The sequence below is a fragment of the Poecilia mexicana genome, unplaced genomic scaffold (assembly GCF_051168715.1).
Source record: "Poecilia mexicana isolate PSO_F unplaced genomic scaffold, ASM5116871v1 scaffold_12, whole genome shotgun sequence".
In the NCBI taxonomy this organism is placed as follows: domain Eukaryota; kingdom Metazoa; phylum Chordata; class Actinopteri; order Cyprinodontiformes; family Poeciliidae; genus Poecilia; species Poecilia mexicana.
In genome coordinates, this window is record NW_028263381.1 from 25,804,334 (window position 1) to 25,820,723 (window position 16,390).

General features: G+C 39.9%; 1 protein-coding gene across 1 annotated transcript; it reads right to left on the reverse strand.

Moving 5' to 3' along the window:
• Positions 1 to 4,937: 4,937 nt before the first annotated feature.
• On the reverse strand, positions 4,938 to 14,072 carry st8sia3 (ST8 alpha-N-acetyl-neuraminide alpha-2,8-sialyltransferase 3). Its single transcript, XM_014970660.2, has 4 exons — positions 13,458 to 14,072; positions 9,058 to 9,177; positions 7,799 to 8,356; positions 4,938 to 5,449 (listed from the first exon to the last, which is right to left on the reverse strand). Exons 1-4 carry the CDS (start codon positions 13,712 to 13,714, stop codon positions 5,167 to 5,169), a joined length of 1,218 nt encoding a protein of 405 aa, XP_014826146.1. The 5' UTR covers positions 13,715 to 14,072; the 3' UTR covers positions 4,938 to 5,166.
• Between the last annotated feature and the right edge of the window lie 2,318 nt (positions 14,073 to 16,390).

A 16,390-nucleotide genomic window follows, 5' to 3' on the forward strand; every position in this document is an offset into this window, starting at 1 on the left:
AACAGCTTTTAGTTTTTTATTTAAGATATTTTCAAACTAAACCAAAATATTGTAAGATTTTGTGTTTTGCAGAGAACTTTTTGCAAATTGCTCCACTTTGTGTTTATTCAGATCAATAATTTGAGATTAATTATATATATATTTAATTTAGACATTTTTTTCATCTGGAATATTTTAAAATACTGAGACTTAATCTGCATATTAATTAGTTTAATTCTTTATTTATATCTCTTTATGTACCAAAATGAAAATCTAAATGAATTAAATGGAATATAAAACATATGTAACAATAAAAATACACTTTTCAACTTATTTAAAGGGTTAGTTTATATTTGTAATTTTTTTGTTTTGTTTTTTAAACATTTCTTCAGTTTTGATTCTTTTTTCCATCTGGATCTTTTCTGATCCTGAATTCTGGTTTTGAATCCAGACGTTTCTCCTGCATGTTGTTCTGCAAGAGCAGAGCTGAGAGGGTCAGAGGTCAGAGGTCAGGGGGCCCAGCATGTGACCTCAGTCCAATCTGACCCAGATTCTACAGGAAGCTGAAACGACCATTTTATTGAACTGAACAGTTGAGATTTTAAAAAGCAGCTGATCAGGTGATGAAGACGAGCTGGTGATGAAGACGAGCTGGTGTTGAAGACGAGCTGGTGATGAAGACGAGCTGGTGATGAAGACGAGTGGATGATGAAGACGAGCTGGTGATGAAGACAAGCTGGTGATGAAGACGAGCTGGTGATGAAGACGAGTGGATGATGAAGACGAGCTGGTGATGAAGACGAGCTGGTGATGAAGACGAGTGGATGATGAACTGAACTGGTGTGGTCCAAGCTGCGGTTCGCGGCCCCTGAACGGACCTCAGACTCAGGAATGTCCTGACTCGGCGCCACATGGACGCCGTCCATCAGGACGTCTAAAGGTTGGGAGACGTGGACAAATCGTTGCTGCGGCTGATAAAGAGACAAACGTCCAGGATGACGTCCTCCGTCCTCTGATAGGACAGACGCAGGATGCCGAGTCCAACCAGGCTGGAGGAAGAAAAAAATCATCCGTCTTTCTTTCTGTCTCTTTATTTTCTTTCTCTCTTTCATTCATTGTTTCTGTCCGTATTTCTGTTTTTCTTTTTCTTCCTTTCTATCTTTGTTTCTGTTTTTTTCTGTCTCTCTTTCTATCTTTACTTCCTTCTGCCTGTTTTTATTTCTCTCTCCATTTCTGGTCCACTTTGTGTTTATTCTGATTTTTCTTTCTCAGGATGTAAAACTCCTTCCAGTTTCTCCTGTAGTCAGTTTTCCTTTCGGCCACCAGACTCTCTTTTCTCTGAATCTCTTCTTCTACATTTCTCCATTTTAACCTTCGCCAACTTTTAAAACGTCGCTTTAAAGAGAAATGATAAAAACACAGAGAAGCTGAATAAACTTGTGGTTGAGTTTATTTGGTGATTAAATGATTAATACAGAGCAGATATAGTTTATTTCAAGTATTTGATTAATTGAAACATTTTAAACTGCAGTATGTTTGTGACGTCTAAATGTGTCTCTGTTGTAGTTAATCTGAATGATTTGATGCAGCTGCTGTTTCACCCAAAATGTTAAATAATACTTTCCACTGAAACACAAATATGTTAGAAAAATAACCACATCACCCACTTTAACTGACTTTATGAATAATTAATCATATTGCAAAATAATATTTCCCTTTTTCAGCAAGATTAAAACAATCTTTTTCGTCAAAGACACATTTCTAGTCATGTTTGTATTTTTGTTTACAAACAAAAGCAGAAAAATAAATGAAGGCAAAAAGCAGAAGCTTACAAAAATAGACCCAGTTTGGGTAAATTCACTCAAACATGGCAGCACATATAAAAACATGGCATCCTCACCTGCAAGGAAGAAAATTAGCATGATGCAGACAATCATTCACATTTACTGAGCCTAAGGTTCAACCAGCGGTTTTAAAGGGCTGATAAAAATTAAATCAATAACAAGAAAGAAGGTTTTAAATCAGAATCACTTTCTGACAATAATAAATTATTTAAAATGTTAATAAAAGAAGCAGTGGCTTAACACAGGTGGCCAAATATATAAAATGAATTTCTTTTAATATATTTTTTATTTAATTTAAAATTTGATACATTTATTTATTGGGTTTTGCTTTATGGAGATGAATTTTTATTGATTTTTTTAGGAGGGGGCCATGGTCCCCCCTTGCCCCCCCTAAGGGTCGCCACTGCTGAGAAGCAACAAAACAAACATAAAGTCAGAAAAACCTGAGAATGCACATCCACAACATTTCCACCAACTTTCCAATTTATCCCATAAATAAATGGATCAAAAATGATCCAAACCATTTTTAATTAGCCCAATTTAGCTCATAGATGAAAACATGACAAAATGTAAGGAGAATTATGTGTTTTCCATCACTGAGTCATCGACAGTGACAAATTGTGGCTTTAATTCTCTAAGTGCTTTCATTTTATACCGACTCCCCTTGTAAAACCAAGCAAAGCAGGAATTAATGCTTGGCATAAAGTTATTTCTCCATCATTCTGTTGCGGTTTGCGTCTGTATTGGTAGATTCCTGCTTCACTGTAGAGTTTTAAACGAGATCCGGCCCGTCCAGCGTGAACGTCCAGCACCAGCGCAGGAGGTAGAGCGTTCTGTATGCAACGGAGCGGAAAGCAGGGTGTGGAGGTCAGGCTGATGGATGGAGGCGCAGCACATTCAACATTTGTGCAGTCGCTCGCCCGTTGTTGCCGTCTCCTCGTAGATTTATAATCTAACAGCAACACTTGTTAGCCTTGGTTTTAGCAGATTTACAGGTACACAATATAACAGCAGCCAATTTAGATTTAAGTCACGTAAGATTAAACAAAAAAGAATTACTCCAAAGTTTTAAACATGCGACAAAACAATTCTGTCAATTTGTCAAGGAGTTTGACTAAATGAAGATTAAAATGACGTAAAAACAATCTGTTTCTGACCGCTAACGGTTTGCAGCTATCAGCTAATTTAACTATCAACGAATTTAAAAATATAAATGTTTGTTTAATGTAATCACTAGATCAAAGCAACAGTTTTTCAAGCAAAAAAACTGATTTAGTGAGCAGAATACTGCAACAGAAGCAGCTATGCATACAGCTAGCAACGGCACCAGCTAACAAACATTAGCATTTGTCTCGGCGCTCAGAGAAACCATAACAAATATGTTTTATATTATTATTTATTGGGATTTAATAGTCGTTGTAAAACTGTGTAATAACCGTGGAAAACTCATTGTTAGCAAGTAGGTGGCTTGTTAGCTTTTATTCTAGCCAACCAACATTAGCTTTCTAAGACTGCTAGCTAACCAGGAGAAATGATTAAATATAATCTTAATTTAATTAGTTTTTCAGAAAACTGACAACGAAATGACCATCTAACAGCATAAACCTGGATACATGACAGGAAAACAGATGACTGTCTCCCTAACAAGCAGAATGGCAGAAGAAACAAAATGGCTACTTAGCATAGCTAGCATAAATTAGCAGCTATCAGACTTTTACCAATCTAAAGCTACTAACAAACCATCAGAAAATGGTTTTTATGGAACAAATTGGTCTGAGTAAAAGTTTTTACAGGACTGGAAAACAGATTATTGTCACGCTAAGTTATTAGCTAGCATTTTGTTGAGTTTTGTTTTAAATTTTATCTTTGCAGTAACACTATTGGGTTTAAGTTGCTTTGTTTCCCGTTTTAACTCCACGCCTGGTTCAAGTTTATGAATGATGACACTCGTTTTGCATTTTGTTGTTCTACCGTCTGTATTTTATCTCATAGTTAAAACCCTGACTTGGTCCGCTCCAGTCCAGTCTTGATTTTTTTTCCAAAGTTCTCAGTCTGGACGCTAACTCCACAAATGATTTCTGCCCACCTAAAAATAATATTGAGATGGTCAAAAGTTGGAAATGTACTTTCAGATTTTATATATAGACAGAAATGCAGAAACAGAAAACAGTTTGATCAATCGTTCATTTTAAACGTTAGAAAACAAAAGCTTCAGCGTTTTGGATTGTTGCTGTTTGCAGAGCTGCAGCCATTTGAAGTGAAGTCGGCAGCCCACCTTCTTCAAATCCAACAAAATCTGTCAATTTGTGCAGCAAAAATGTGCTTTTGTGCCGCTAGCATGTCAAAGATATTCATAAATGCATCCAGAGGTCATCAGAGGTCAACCAGTTCCAAAACGAAATTAAACACAATTGGTGTCAATTAACTCTGCTGCGTTTGTGCTGCAGCTAATTTAATGTGTGTTGCTATGGCTTTGAAGATATTAAAGGAAGTTTAAAGGTCAGCAGGTCAACCAGCCCAGCCACATTACCCAAATAAAACAAAATTGGTGTTAAACGTTTGTGCAGCAAAGATTTTCATTTGTGCTGCTATCATTTTAAAAATATTAATAAGAAAGTTTCCAGAGTTCAAACATCCTTTAGTCCCATTTACAGTCAAGGTCAAAGGTTGACCTTTTGACCTATAAACTGTCATTAAGGTTTTCTAAGCAAAAGCAGCACAAATAAACATTTCTGCAGCACAAACGCAGCACAAAGGTTTGATGCTAATTATGTTAGCTTTGAAGCAGGTTTGGGGGCCGAATTCACTCAAGTCCTTTTGCCTCCCTCCTGAATAACTCCAGGTCCGGTCCTGGCCGTAGTTTGGGCCGTATTTGGCTGTAGTTTGGGCCGTAGTTTGGGCCGTAGTTTGGGTGTAGTTTGGGCCGTAGTTTGGGCGTAGTTTGGGCGTAGTTTGGGCGTAGTTTGGGCCGTAGTTTGGGTGTAGTTTGGGCCGTAGTTTGGGCGTAGTTTGGGCGTAGTTTGGGCCATAGTTTGGGCCGTATTTGGGCGTAGTTTGGGCCGTAGTTTGGGCCGTATTTGGGCCGTAGTTTGGGCGTAGTTTGGGCCGTAGTTTGGGCCGTATTTGGCTGTAGTTTGGGCCGTAGTTTGGGCGTAGTTTGGGCCGTATTTGGCCATAGTTTGGGCGTAGTTTGGGCCGTAGTTTGGGCCGTAGTTTGGGCGTAGTTTGGGCGTAGTTTGGGCCGTAGTTTGGGCGTAGTTTGGGCCGTATTTGGGCATAGTTTGGGGCGTAGTTTGGGCGTAGTTTGGGCGTTAGCTGTGCTGGTTAGCCCTGAATCCAGGCGTTAGGCGCAGTGCGACAGGCTGAGCTTCAGCAGGCCTTCGGTGTGCATCTTGTAGAGCAGCTTGAACTCGGCCGGCAGCTGGTGGGACTCCTGCCACTTGGTGGTGAACTTGGTGCCCTTCTTGTCGTAGTAATGGTACGGCAGCTCCTTCCCGGTGTTGGGGTCCCAGCCGAAGGGCCAGAACCCGTACAGGTGGATCTGGTCGCACATGGAGGACGCCAGCGTGTACATCAGGATCCCCGTGCTCAGGCGCTTCGGAGACAACTGCTTGGTTTTCCAGTAGCTGCAGAGAAAAGAGCAGCAAACATTTCTATTGGGAAATTATGTTCTAATAAACAAACTTAAAAAAAGAAAAGAAAACTTATGTTGTTCATGTTAATAAGCCAAAAATGATTTTCTTTCAACCAATATGTTTTTTAATCCATCAATCAAGTTGATTTTTAGAGCATTTCAGCAACAAAGAGGTTCAAAGAGATTTATGTCATAAAAACAGTCATAGAAAACTGTCAACAAGAAATAGGAGCCTGATTTAAATCAATAATTCCTTAATATTGATGAAAATGTTCTAGTTCCACTGCCAGATTATTTCACTTATAACAAGACATTTTCCCATGTTGTCTATATTTAAACATTGTTATCAATATATTCTGGTGCAACCGGCCCTTTAAGGACATTCATGAATTATTTAGATGAACTAAACGAGGCTGGTGTGAATTCATCATTTATCTCATCTATGTTATTGGAGTTTAATTTATGGATTTCCTTCATTGTGATTGGTTGGTGGCCGGCAGAAGGCGGGGCTTTCAGGCCCTTCCACTGATTCACAAAGTGAGGAAGAGTAAAAAAATCTCCTCTTTTCCTGATGTTTCCATCATTCTGCCTCTCAGAGGGGAGACTCTCCACACCGACCCGGACAAAAGCGTCCAGGAGTCCTGGAGCTGCTGGACGTGCTAATTCTCCCTCTGCAGGTAGATTTAATGGGATTGCTAAAGATTAAGTTACCGTTACAAGCAGCCTGCTTATCTGAGACACCATTAAGCGCCGGACCTAAATCCCCTCCACGGATTCAGCCGCCTTTCATTCCCTTCGTTAAATAGCCGCTTCCTCATAATCCGGCTTTGAGGCTAAAGCTCCTCTGTGCTGTAAACAGAAAGCGAAGCTACGACATGTTAGCTTCTGGAAACGACTAAAAACAGGATCTGGACACCGTAGGGAGACAAAACGGAGGCTTTATTTCACAATCTGAAGGCTTCATGCACCTGGTAAAAGTATTTACACCCCTAAACTGCTCAATGCATCATCTGAATATCAATGACATGCAGCTATAGTGAAACGGCCTAGACAAAGTCCAGACCTAAAACTAAGTGAGAATCTGTTCAAACCTCATGTTCTCAGATTCATCCAGGCAAACTGAGCTTGACGTGTTTTGGAAAGAGAAACTAGTCAAAATGTCTGCAAAGTGTTTACACAGGGGGGTGAAAACTTTATATGTTTCAGATTTTTATTTATTTTTATTTTTCTTCAACGTCACACTTCACTGCTTTGTGTTGGTTTGTCACATAAAATCCCAATAAAATCAGCTGAAGTTTATGATTGGAACGTCACAAACGTGGAAAAGTAGAAGCAGCATTAAAACTTTTGGAAGTGACGGTACACAAAAAAAAAGAACATTAATAAATATTTCTGCTGTTGGCAGCTTCTCCAGTAGTGGGCACCGCTAACTAGAAAGTTAGTTTCATCAACACTAAACCGCAAATCGTAAAAATTTGCTCAGCTAATGCTAAGGCGCTATACCAACATGGTGTTTAGAAGACGCTAATGCTAAGGGGCTATACCAACATGGTGTTTAGAAGACGCTAATGCTAAGGGGCTATACCAACATGGTGTTTAGAAGACGCTAATGCTAAGGCGCTATACCAACATGGTGTTTAGAAGACGCTAATGCTAAGGCGCTATACCAACATGGTGTTTAGAAGACGCTAATGCTAAGGCGCTATACCAACATGGTGTTTAGAAGACGCTAATGCTAAGGCGCTATACCAACATGGTGTTTAGAAGACGCTAATGCTAAGGCGCTATACCAACATGGTGTTTAGAAGATGCTAATGCTAAGGTGCTATACCAACATGGTGTTCAAATAGTTGAATATTTATCAACAGCCAATAAACTTCAACACAGACGTCAAACTTTAATCACCTGAAACTTTACAAAACAGCCATGTAAATTCCAGCTTTAGAGTTTATTCGTAAAAATTAATTTAGTGAAAGCTAAGTGTGCTAAATGTTTTCACAGTTAGCTAAAGCCCTGAATAAAATTTAGCTCCACTACTAGCGCATTAGCGGATTAGCAGAAATGTGCCCACTGCTCTAAAGCATCAGAACAGGACATGTGAGAAAAACATCAGTATTTAGTTGTTTTTGTTTATCAGTGTACTTGTAATTTTTGTCTGAATATTAAAGTTTGTTAAACATCTACATCTTAGACAGTAGATCAGAATTTATCCGTAAAGACTAATAAAGGTAGATGCTAAGTGCGCTAAGCGTTTTCAAAGTTAGCTAAAATGAGCTCAGATTAATGAATTGTGCTCACCACTGCATTTAAAGCCGAGTTGCTCTGACAAAGTGTTGCTTACTTGTTGACGTACTGCATGATGTTTCCGGGCCAGGCCAACTGGACCTTCAGCTGGCCTCGATGTTCCACAAAGAAGTCCACCAGCGTCCTGGTCACCGTGGCTGACGTGTGGAAGAAAAACGCCGGGATCCACAGGATGGCTCTGTCCAGCTTCTTCAGGCTCAGGAAGAAGTTGTTCCTGTCCTGCACAGTCAGCAGGTTATTGTAGTATTTCTCCAGGATGCTGGGGTTAAAGGTCGTCATGTTGGTCCGACGCCCAACGTCCTTCTTAAAAATCTCCGTTGGCGCGAAGTTGCATCGGAGGACAAAGTCGTATTTTTCTATCTGGGCCCCGCAGCGCGACCCGGTGAGGATGCCGCTGTTCCCGATGACGGCGCAGACGTTGTAGCGCTTGTTGAGGACGGGCGACACTTCCGGCAGGAGCGACCGGAAGTTCTCGCCGATGGAGTAGACGTACTTGTGGCTGGAATAGTCAAAGTGCATCAGCTGGCCGACTTTGACGGAGTCCCGGGTCAACGTGAAGTTACGGGGGATGTCGATGTGCTGAGAAATCTCCGTCCTGCAAAACGGTGCAGAGACTTTAATGGAAACTGTTGGAAAAGCCAAATTATTTTATATAAAGCAAATCACAATAAAAAGATAGTTTTTATATATATTTGTTACAATTTTTATATAAACGGTCGCTATGTTGTGACACTACAATATGAGTTAAATAATCTGTGAAAAGATGAATCTTCTCCATCTCCTCCCTGAGCTGCTATTGCCATGACCAAAAACAACCAATCAGAGACAGGAGGCGGGTCTTAGCGCTGTCAATCATCCTCATAAATGTGCTGTTAAATGTGCTAACAACTGAACGTTACAGAAGAACTGTTTATCTGCCGTCATCAGTGGCCACGCTAACTAGCTTTAGCATTCACAACATGCTATGCTGATGAAGCCTGATTGACAGCACTAAGACCCGCCTCCTGTCTCTGATTGGTTGTTTTTAGTTAGCACTGGGAAAAGGCAGTGAAGTCACACTTTTTCAGATTATCCGTCTCAACAAATTATGTTTAAAACAATAAAAATTGTATCAAATTTACACATTGCAGCTTTAAATAAACATGTTTCATAAAACACTTCCACATCTTTTTCTAAAACTTCCCAGTTTTCTGTAACTTTGGGTTTTTTCTGCCGCTGTGAACTTCAGCGGCTGTCCACATGCTGAGGCCGTTTCCTGATGCGCCTCAGAGCTAAAAGCCTGTCGGGCTGTCGTACCTCAGCTGAGTGAAAGCTGTGCTGTTGTGCCTCCATTTAGAGGCGTTCTGCAGATCCTCGGTCAGCGCGCTGGACAGAGGAATGAAGTCTGGGTCCAGGTACTTCATGGCCAGCTGGGAGCTGCGCAGAGCAAACCAGTTGGGTTTAAACTGGGTTTTCCTCAGCTGGTTCATTTCAACACGTTTTCAGAAGCAGCTTAGCTCGTCTGCATGCAGACGCAGTGGAAACACTCAACACTTTTAAATGTTTTATAAAGAGCAATAAGCAATAATCAGACAGGTTGATAATTTAAAGCAATCATGAATTCTTAATTTAAAGAAAAAAATGGTAAAAACAATTTTTTTTTATGTTTTTTTTAACAAAGCCATCAAAGACAACAAGCAACAACTGTTTGATTTAATAAACAGTCAAATGCAGGAAGATTAATTTCAAACATGGATAATAAAATATTTCTCCTGTTCCAGTTAACCTTTACACTGTAAAAACACAAAATCGTACAAAGTATTAGTGTCTAGTTTTTAAGCAAATATCTTAGCAGACTTGAAATAACACAAAACCAACTGAAGAGTAACTTTTTACTCGGCTAAAAAGTTACTTTTAATTTAGTTTTTGTCTTATTTGCACTAGAAACTAGACAGAAATACTTGGTAAGATTTTGTGTTTTTGCAGTGTAACTCAGTAAAACCTGTCTGATTACCTGCTTATATCTCTTAAAGGGCCAGAAGCACATTCTGCATTAAAATGTTATAATAAGATGAATTATGACAGAATTAGACATAAAAATGTTATTAATTTGTTGGTTATCAGAATATTGGAGCTAAATTGCTTCTAAAGACGCAGCAACAAACTCGTCGTGTTCCTTCAGAAAACCAGATGCATTACATCATTTACGCTGTGGGCTCAGTGTAAATGCAGACTCTCAGTCTCTTCTCTGAAATATTCTTATTTATTCAAAGCACAAATAACTTCAAAGTTTTGCTTAGAAGTTAGTAAGAAAGCCAAAAAGTTGCAGCAACGTTGCCCATCTTAACAAGTTAACAGAGAATCTAAATGTTGAATAAATATTATGTTTTTCAGCTTTTATTTAATTTGATCATTTTTTAAAGCTTTAAATGTTTTTCCAACATCTTGAAATATTTTAAATTCACTTGTTAAGATGAACAGTTTTTGTAGTGAAAGAAGGTAAACTTAAATTCTCCTTCAGTCAAATCCCTACATGAGTAAATATGCTGAATTAGCAACTGGTTTAATATTTATTTTTATAGATTTCTAATGAAGCTGATTTTTCATCAGTAAAACTATTTGCTTAAAATGCAAAATGTTTAAAATATAAGAAAATAGTCTTCATATTATGCTAAGATTTGATACATTTAACTGATTATAAACAAAATAAACAGCTTAAAACAGCTACGCTAGCTAGCTTTGCCGTTTTCCTGCATTTTTCACCAACATTTTTCACCTGAATATGTTTCTTTGAAAAATTAAGTTTTTTAAAAATATTTTTATGGTAAATAGAAAATTTAACTACAAACTATAATGCTAACATGTAGAAACTACATGTTTTCCCTTTTTCTTAAGCGCAGTCAGTTAGCATAAGCATGTTAGCATCCACATCTGCACTGGAAAAAGGGATAAAACTGATGCCTAAAAATAGTTCAAAGCTGCTATAATAGCTATGCTAACGCAGCTTTAAGAATGTAAAACTCTGTTTAATAACTCCAAAAAACAAATCTGGATCCTTTAATACAATATGAAAAATAATCACATGTCAAATTAGAGAAACAGGAAGTTAAAAGTGTCTTCAGTAACAGGGTCATTCATATTGGCAAACAGATTATTTCAGGCAGAAAGAGGCAGTGCTGAATCAGAAACAGCATGAGATGCTAAAAATGACCAAATTATAGCTCAAAATCAAGAAAATTGTTTTTGTATTTAATGTTAAAGGTTTATAAAAGTGTATTTATTGCATTTTCTTTTACCTACCAACTTTTTTTCATTAATAAGTACATTTTTCATATCTTTCCATTGATGCTGTTCCAAAATCAACACCACATGATTAAAAGTTGCCAAGGCAAAGTCAGCGTCTTTGGCTCAACTTTGCTTTGTCTCATCTGTGAAACAAAGTTGTTGCAGTCGGCTGCAGATTTATTTATTTTGTTTTGTTTTTCAGCCAGACGGCCAAACAGAGCTGAAGCAAAAGCTGCTGGTTGTAGGAGGAAGCTAGAGGTAGAAAACATCGCTCTGTATTCACCTCAGGTCAGGTTTACGAGGTGGCCTCTCGCTGCAGCAGAGATGTGAAAAAACAACAACAATACAAAAACATCTGACTTCTCAGCTTCAAACTGACACCAGAGGCTCTAAAATCACATTAGACTGCAGGAGCTGATGTAAATATAACATAAAAAAACTGTTTGATTTAACCAGACTGGTTCTTTATAAAGCCTGGAGAGCTGCTGGTAAAAATAATAATTATAATAATACATCTGAAGAAATTAAGATGTTTGCACAGTGCTGCAATTTAAATATAGAGCTGCTAATCTGAGTGACAGAAAAGAGATTTCAAACTAGCAAAAAAGGTCAAAGGTCAAAAACAACTGGTGATGAGAAAATTCATTAGATACGAACATAAACTGCATAATAGAGTATTTAATCCTAAAATGTTTTACCTCATTACTGATTTTATAAATCTATCAACAAAAAGTGCATTGCTAAAGCACAATGCAAACATATTTAGCATAAGCTAATGCTAAAGCACAATGCAAACATATTTAGCATAAGCTAATGCTAAAGCACAATGCAAACATATTTAGCATAAGCTAATGCTAAAGCACAATGCAAACATATTTAGCATAAGCTAATGCTAAAGCACAATGCAAACATATTTAGCATAAGCTAATGCTAAAGCACAATGCCAACATATTTAGCATAAGCTAATGCTAAAGCACAATTCCAACATATTTAGCATAAGCTAATGCTAAAGCACAATTCCAACATATTTAAGGAAAGTGAATGCTAACTCGCTATACCAAAGTGATATTTAGTGGAAGTTAATGCTAAACATGAAACTAATGCTGAGGATAAATTAGTTAACATGTTTTCAAAGTTAGCAGAAATGTCAAAGTGCTAATCAAAAAATTAGCTCTGTTAGCATATTAGCGGACGTTGTGCTATGTCTCATTCTAATAATATAAACATAAAGTTCCTCAGTAGCAACATTTGCCTCTTGACATGCTAACTCTAGCATGTAGTAGTGCATCCAAACAGAACCTCTGCTATGCTAAAGATCCACCTGTCTTGCCATGACCCTAGGATAGTCGGTTTCAGGCGAACCGACTCTGACTGTTAGCTTGGTTGGATGAGTTAACATTGTGAAATACAGCACTGTGCAAACGTTCATATTCTCCCCAGAGGTATCAGTAAAAGCTGTTTGGAGCTGCAGAGGAAAGTCAATAACACCAAAACACTGATGCACAGTTCTGAGCAGAAGTTTTAAAGCATCCCTCACTTCTTTCTGTTTTCTTTGAATTTTCTTTTCAATATTTTAGATATGCTCTATGAAAAATAGGCGAGGTTCCACTGCACTGCTGGCATATCTCAGTGCCAGGCCCATGAAACTGTCACTAACAGATAAACATCTAAAAAACATAACATGGTATGCAGCAGCAGAAGTGAAAGCGCTATACCAATGCGATATGTAGCAGAAGCTAATGCTAACGCCCTGTACCAACATGGTATGTAGTTCTGACACACTAACGCTGTCGGCTCCCTTTGTTCAACAACTTTAAATTTGGTAGTGTTCATTATTACTGTAAAGAAGGATTATTAGCTTTAAACAGGATACTTTGTTTGCTAACTAAACATTTAGCTAGCAAGTTCAGTAGAGAGCAACATACTTAGCTTAAAACAAAACTATTCAGGTTACATCTACATATTTAGTTGGTAAGCTAATATTTAGCTCCAACTATTTGTTTGAAGCTAATTATTAAACTTGCTAACTAAATATCGTATTTAAAGCTTATTTAACTTGCTAAATGTTTAGCTAACTAGCTAACTGTTTTGTTTTAAGTTAGCTTTCCCACTAACTACTGAACTTGTTAGCTAAATATTTAGATTGAAGCTACATATTTAGCTTGTAAATAGTTAGCTAACTTACTGCTTTTGTTTTTAACTAAATGTTTTTTAAAGCTAAATATTTAGCTTTCTCAGTAAATATTACACTTGTGCAAATCAGTTGGGGAAATATCTTTATTTGAGCTTTGGAAGGTAAACTAGCAGGAAGTGAGGGATGATTTAAGACTTCTGCACAGACTGAGGGTCTGTGAAATGATGAGTCAGGTTTGGTTTTTCAGAGCAGCCAATGGAAACAGAGCAGGCCTGATCAGAACCTCCTCTGGACTCACCGGAACCCCGTGTGGAACATGTACATCCTGGGGCCTCCGTTGGGTCCGTACCGCGGGGGTCCGGGCAGGAAGTCCTTCTTGATGGACACGTAGCTGATGAGCGACAGGATGAGCAGCGCCACGCTGAAGATGATGAGCCCCAGCGCGCTGGCGATGCGCACCATCCTGCCGCGCCGCGGGCAGCCGCCGTCCCGGACCAGAGCCTCAGCGAGCGGCCGGAGCGCGGCGCGCAGCGCGGACAACCAGGCGCGTCGCATCGGCGCGCCGCATCTGCGCACCGCGTCTGCGGCGGAGCTAAAGGCGTTTGTCAGGGGTCCATGTGGGGGTGGAGGGAGGAAGGCTCGGGGTGCGGTGTTACCTCACGGAGGCCGCGCTGGAGACTCCGCAGCCTCACCGACTAGCTGAATGCGTGACGCGTTCACGGCCCGCTCATCCCGCAGGGTGGAAATCCGAGGAGAAGCCGGAGGGTTTCCCCGCATCCATGGCGGCTCAGATCGGGTTCATAATCCTCCTCCAAGGCGCTGAGATCCGGGAGGCAGCGAGAAGATGGATGCTGCTCTTCATCTGCATCCTCCGCGTCGGGCTCCTTCCTCCTCCTCCTCTTCCTCTTCCTCCTCCTGCTGCTGCTGCTACTGGTTCAGGCTGATTAATTAAACTGGTGTCGCTTTAAGGAGAAAGCAGCTCCTGTAAGGCTGTAATCAGATAAACAAGCAGCAGCAACATCCGAGGCGGAGCTCCGGGAGAGAGAGGACAGCATCCCACCGAGCAGAGTCAGCCGAATGTCTCCAGAGACCGAAAATAACTCGGATCCACCTGAACGCAGCTCCAATTACCGCAAAACAGGCAGCAGCGCCAAAATACCGCAAAACAGGCAGCAGCGCCAAAATACCGCAAAACAGGCAGCAGCGCCAAAAATGCCGCAAAACAGGCAGCAGCGCCAAAAATGCCGCAAAACAGGCAGCAGCGCCACAAAACACCGCAAAACACCGCAAAACAGGCAGCAGCGCCAAAATACCGCAAAACAGGCAGCAGCGCCAAAAATGCCGCAAAACAGGCAGCAGCGCCACAAAACACCGCAAAACACCGCAAAACAGGCAGCAGCGCCACAAAACACCGCAAAACAGGCAGCAGCGCCACAAAATACCGCAAAACAGGCAGCAGCGCCAAAAATGCCGCAAAACAGGCAGCAGCGCCAAAAATGCCGCAAAACAGGCAGCAGCGCCAAAAATACCGCAAAACAGGCAGCAGCGCCACAAAACGCCACAAAACACCGCAAAACAGGCAGCAGCGCCAAAAATACCGCAAAACAGGCAGCAGCGCCACAAAACACCGCAAAACAGGCAGCAGCGCCACAAAACACCCCAAAACAGGCAGCAGCGCCAAAAAATGTATTTATTTATATACGGGTATTTTCCACAGTTTTTCACCTGCTTGTGATGAGTTTAGCATTTTTAGAGCAGTTGGACCTGGAGGGACATTGAGAAGTAAATGAAACTGGTGACCTCATTTGACCCCAGAATGTTTCCCCACATCATCACCTCTCCACCACCGTGCTCTGCAGCTTTTATCAGGGGTTTGTGCTGATCTGCTGCATCAGCTCCCAAGATCTCTATGCTGCCTAATATTTAGCTAGCAAGATTAATATTTAGCTTGCTAACTAAATATTTAGTCAGCAGACAAATTATTTAGCATCAATCTAAACATTTATCTAGTATTGTAAATTTCTAGTTTGCTGACCAAATTCTTAGTTAGCAGGCTGATGTGCTAGCTAGCTAATTATTTATCTTGCTAGCTAATTATTTATCTTGCAAGCTAAATATTTAGCTTTGGGCAAATATTTAGTTATTAAATATTTATCTTATTTATCTTGCTAGCTAAATATTTTGCTAGTAAGCTAAATATTTACATTCAAACTAAATATTTATCTCAACACTAAATAGTCTGAATCAAATTTTAAGCTCATTACTGAATATTATGTTTGTAAAATAAATATTTAACTTGGAAGCTAAATGTTTATCTAACTAAACGAGTTTCATACTCGCTACAAACTAAATAAATATTTGGATAGAAACTTAAACATGTAGCTTCAAGCAGAATATTCAGTTTGGTAAACTAAATACATAGTTTTCTAATTAAATATTTGGTGTTATGCAGGTTAAATGAACCAAGTTATTGCTGTTGTTTTTGCCGTTACAGCTGAGTCGGGCGCTGACCGGTCAACCTGTGAATTTGATCGCCTGGTGGATATTTTCCCATGATTCCCTGGGAAGTGAGAATCGTGTCGTTAAATTTTCACTCAGTTTTTCCTCTTCGTTTGATGAATAATAAAAGTTGAGAACAAACAGAGCAGACGCATCATTTCCCTTCACGCCGGCGCCTGGAGATGAAACTCAGGAAATAACTGTTGCCTTTGGCCTGGGAGCCAAACTGGGATAAAAAGAATAAATGAGACAGGCTGATGGAAAACACACACACACACACACACACACACACACACACACACTCGGCTGTCTGCAGGTGAGTGATGTACGGCAGCGCTCCGTCCTCCATCACTACAGTGGACATAACAAAGCACCACATCCGGCCGTTTCCACTCAGCTCATCTCCAGCCTCAGTGATGAGGCGGCCATGATGAATCACGAGACGCGGACGCCGGATTCGTCAGCCTGACCTTGAACATTTGGCCGCAGCTTCGTTAAAACCAGATAATAAATACCTGCTGGACCCAGACGGAGTTATTTTTAGCAGCTTTCTGTCCGTCTGCAGCTTCAAAAGCTAAATTAAAACTAAAACTAACTGGTGGAGGAAATGTTTACATTCAGGTCATTTCTGTGAAGCACAAACACATTTTCACTCAATTAAATTAAAATTTATCTGTCCGAACTGCAAAAACACAAAATGTCACAGAGTATTTTATAATGCAAATATCTTAG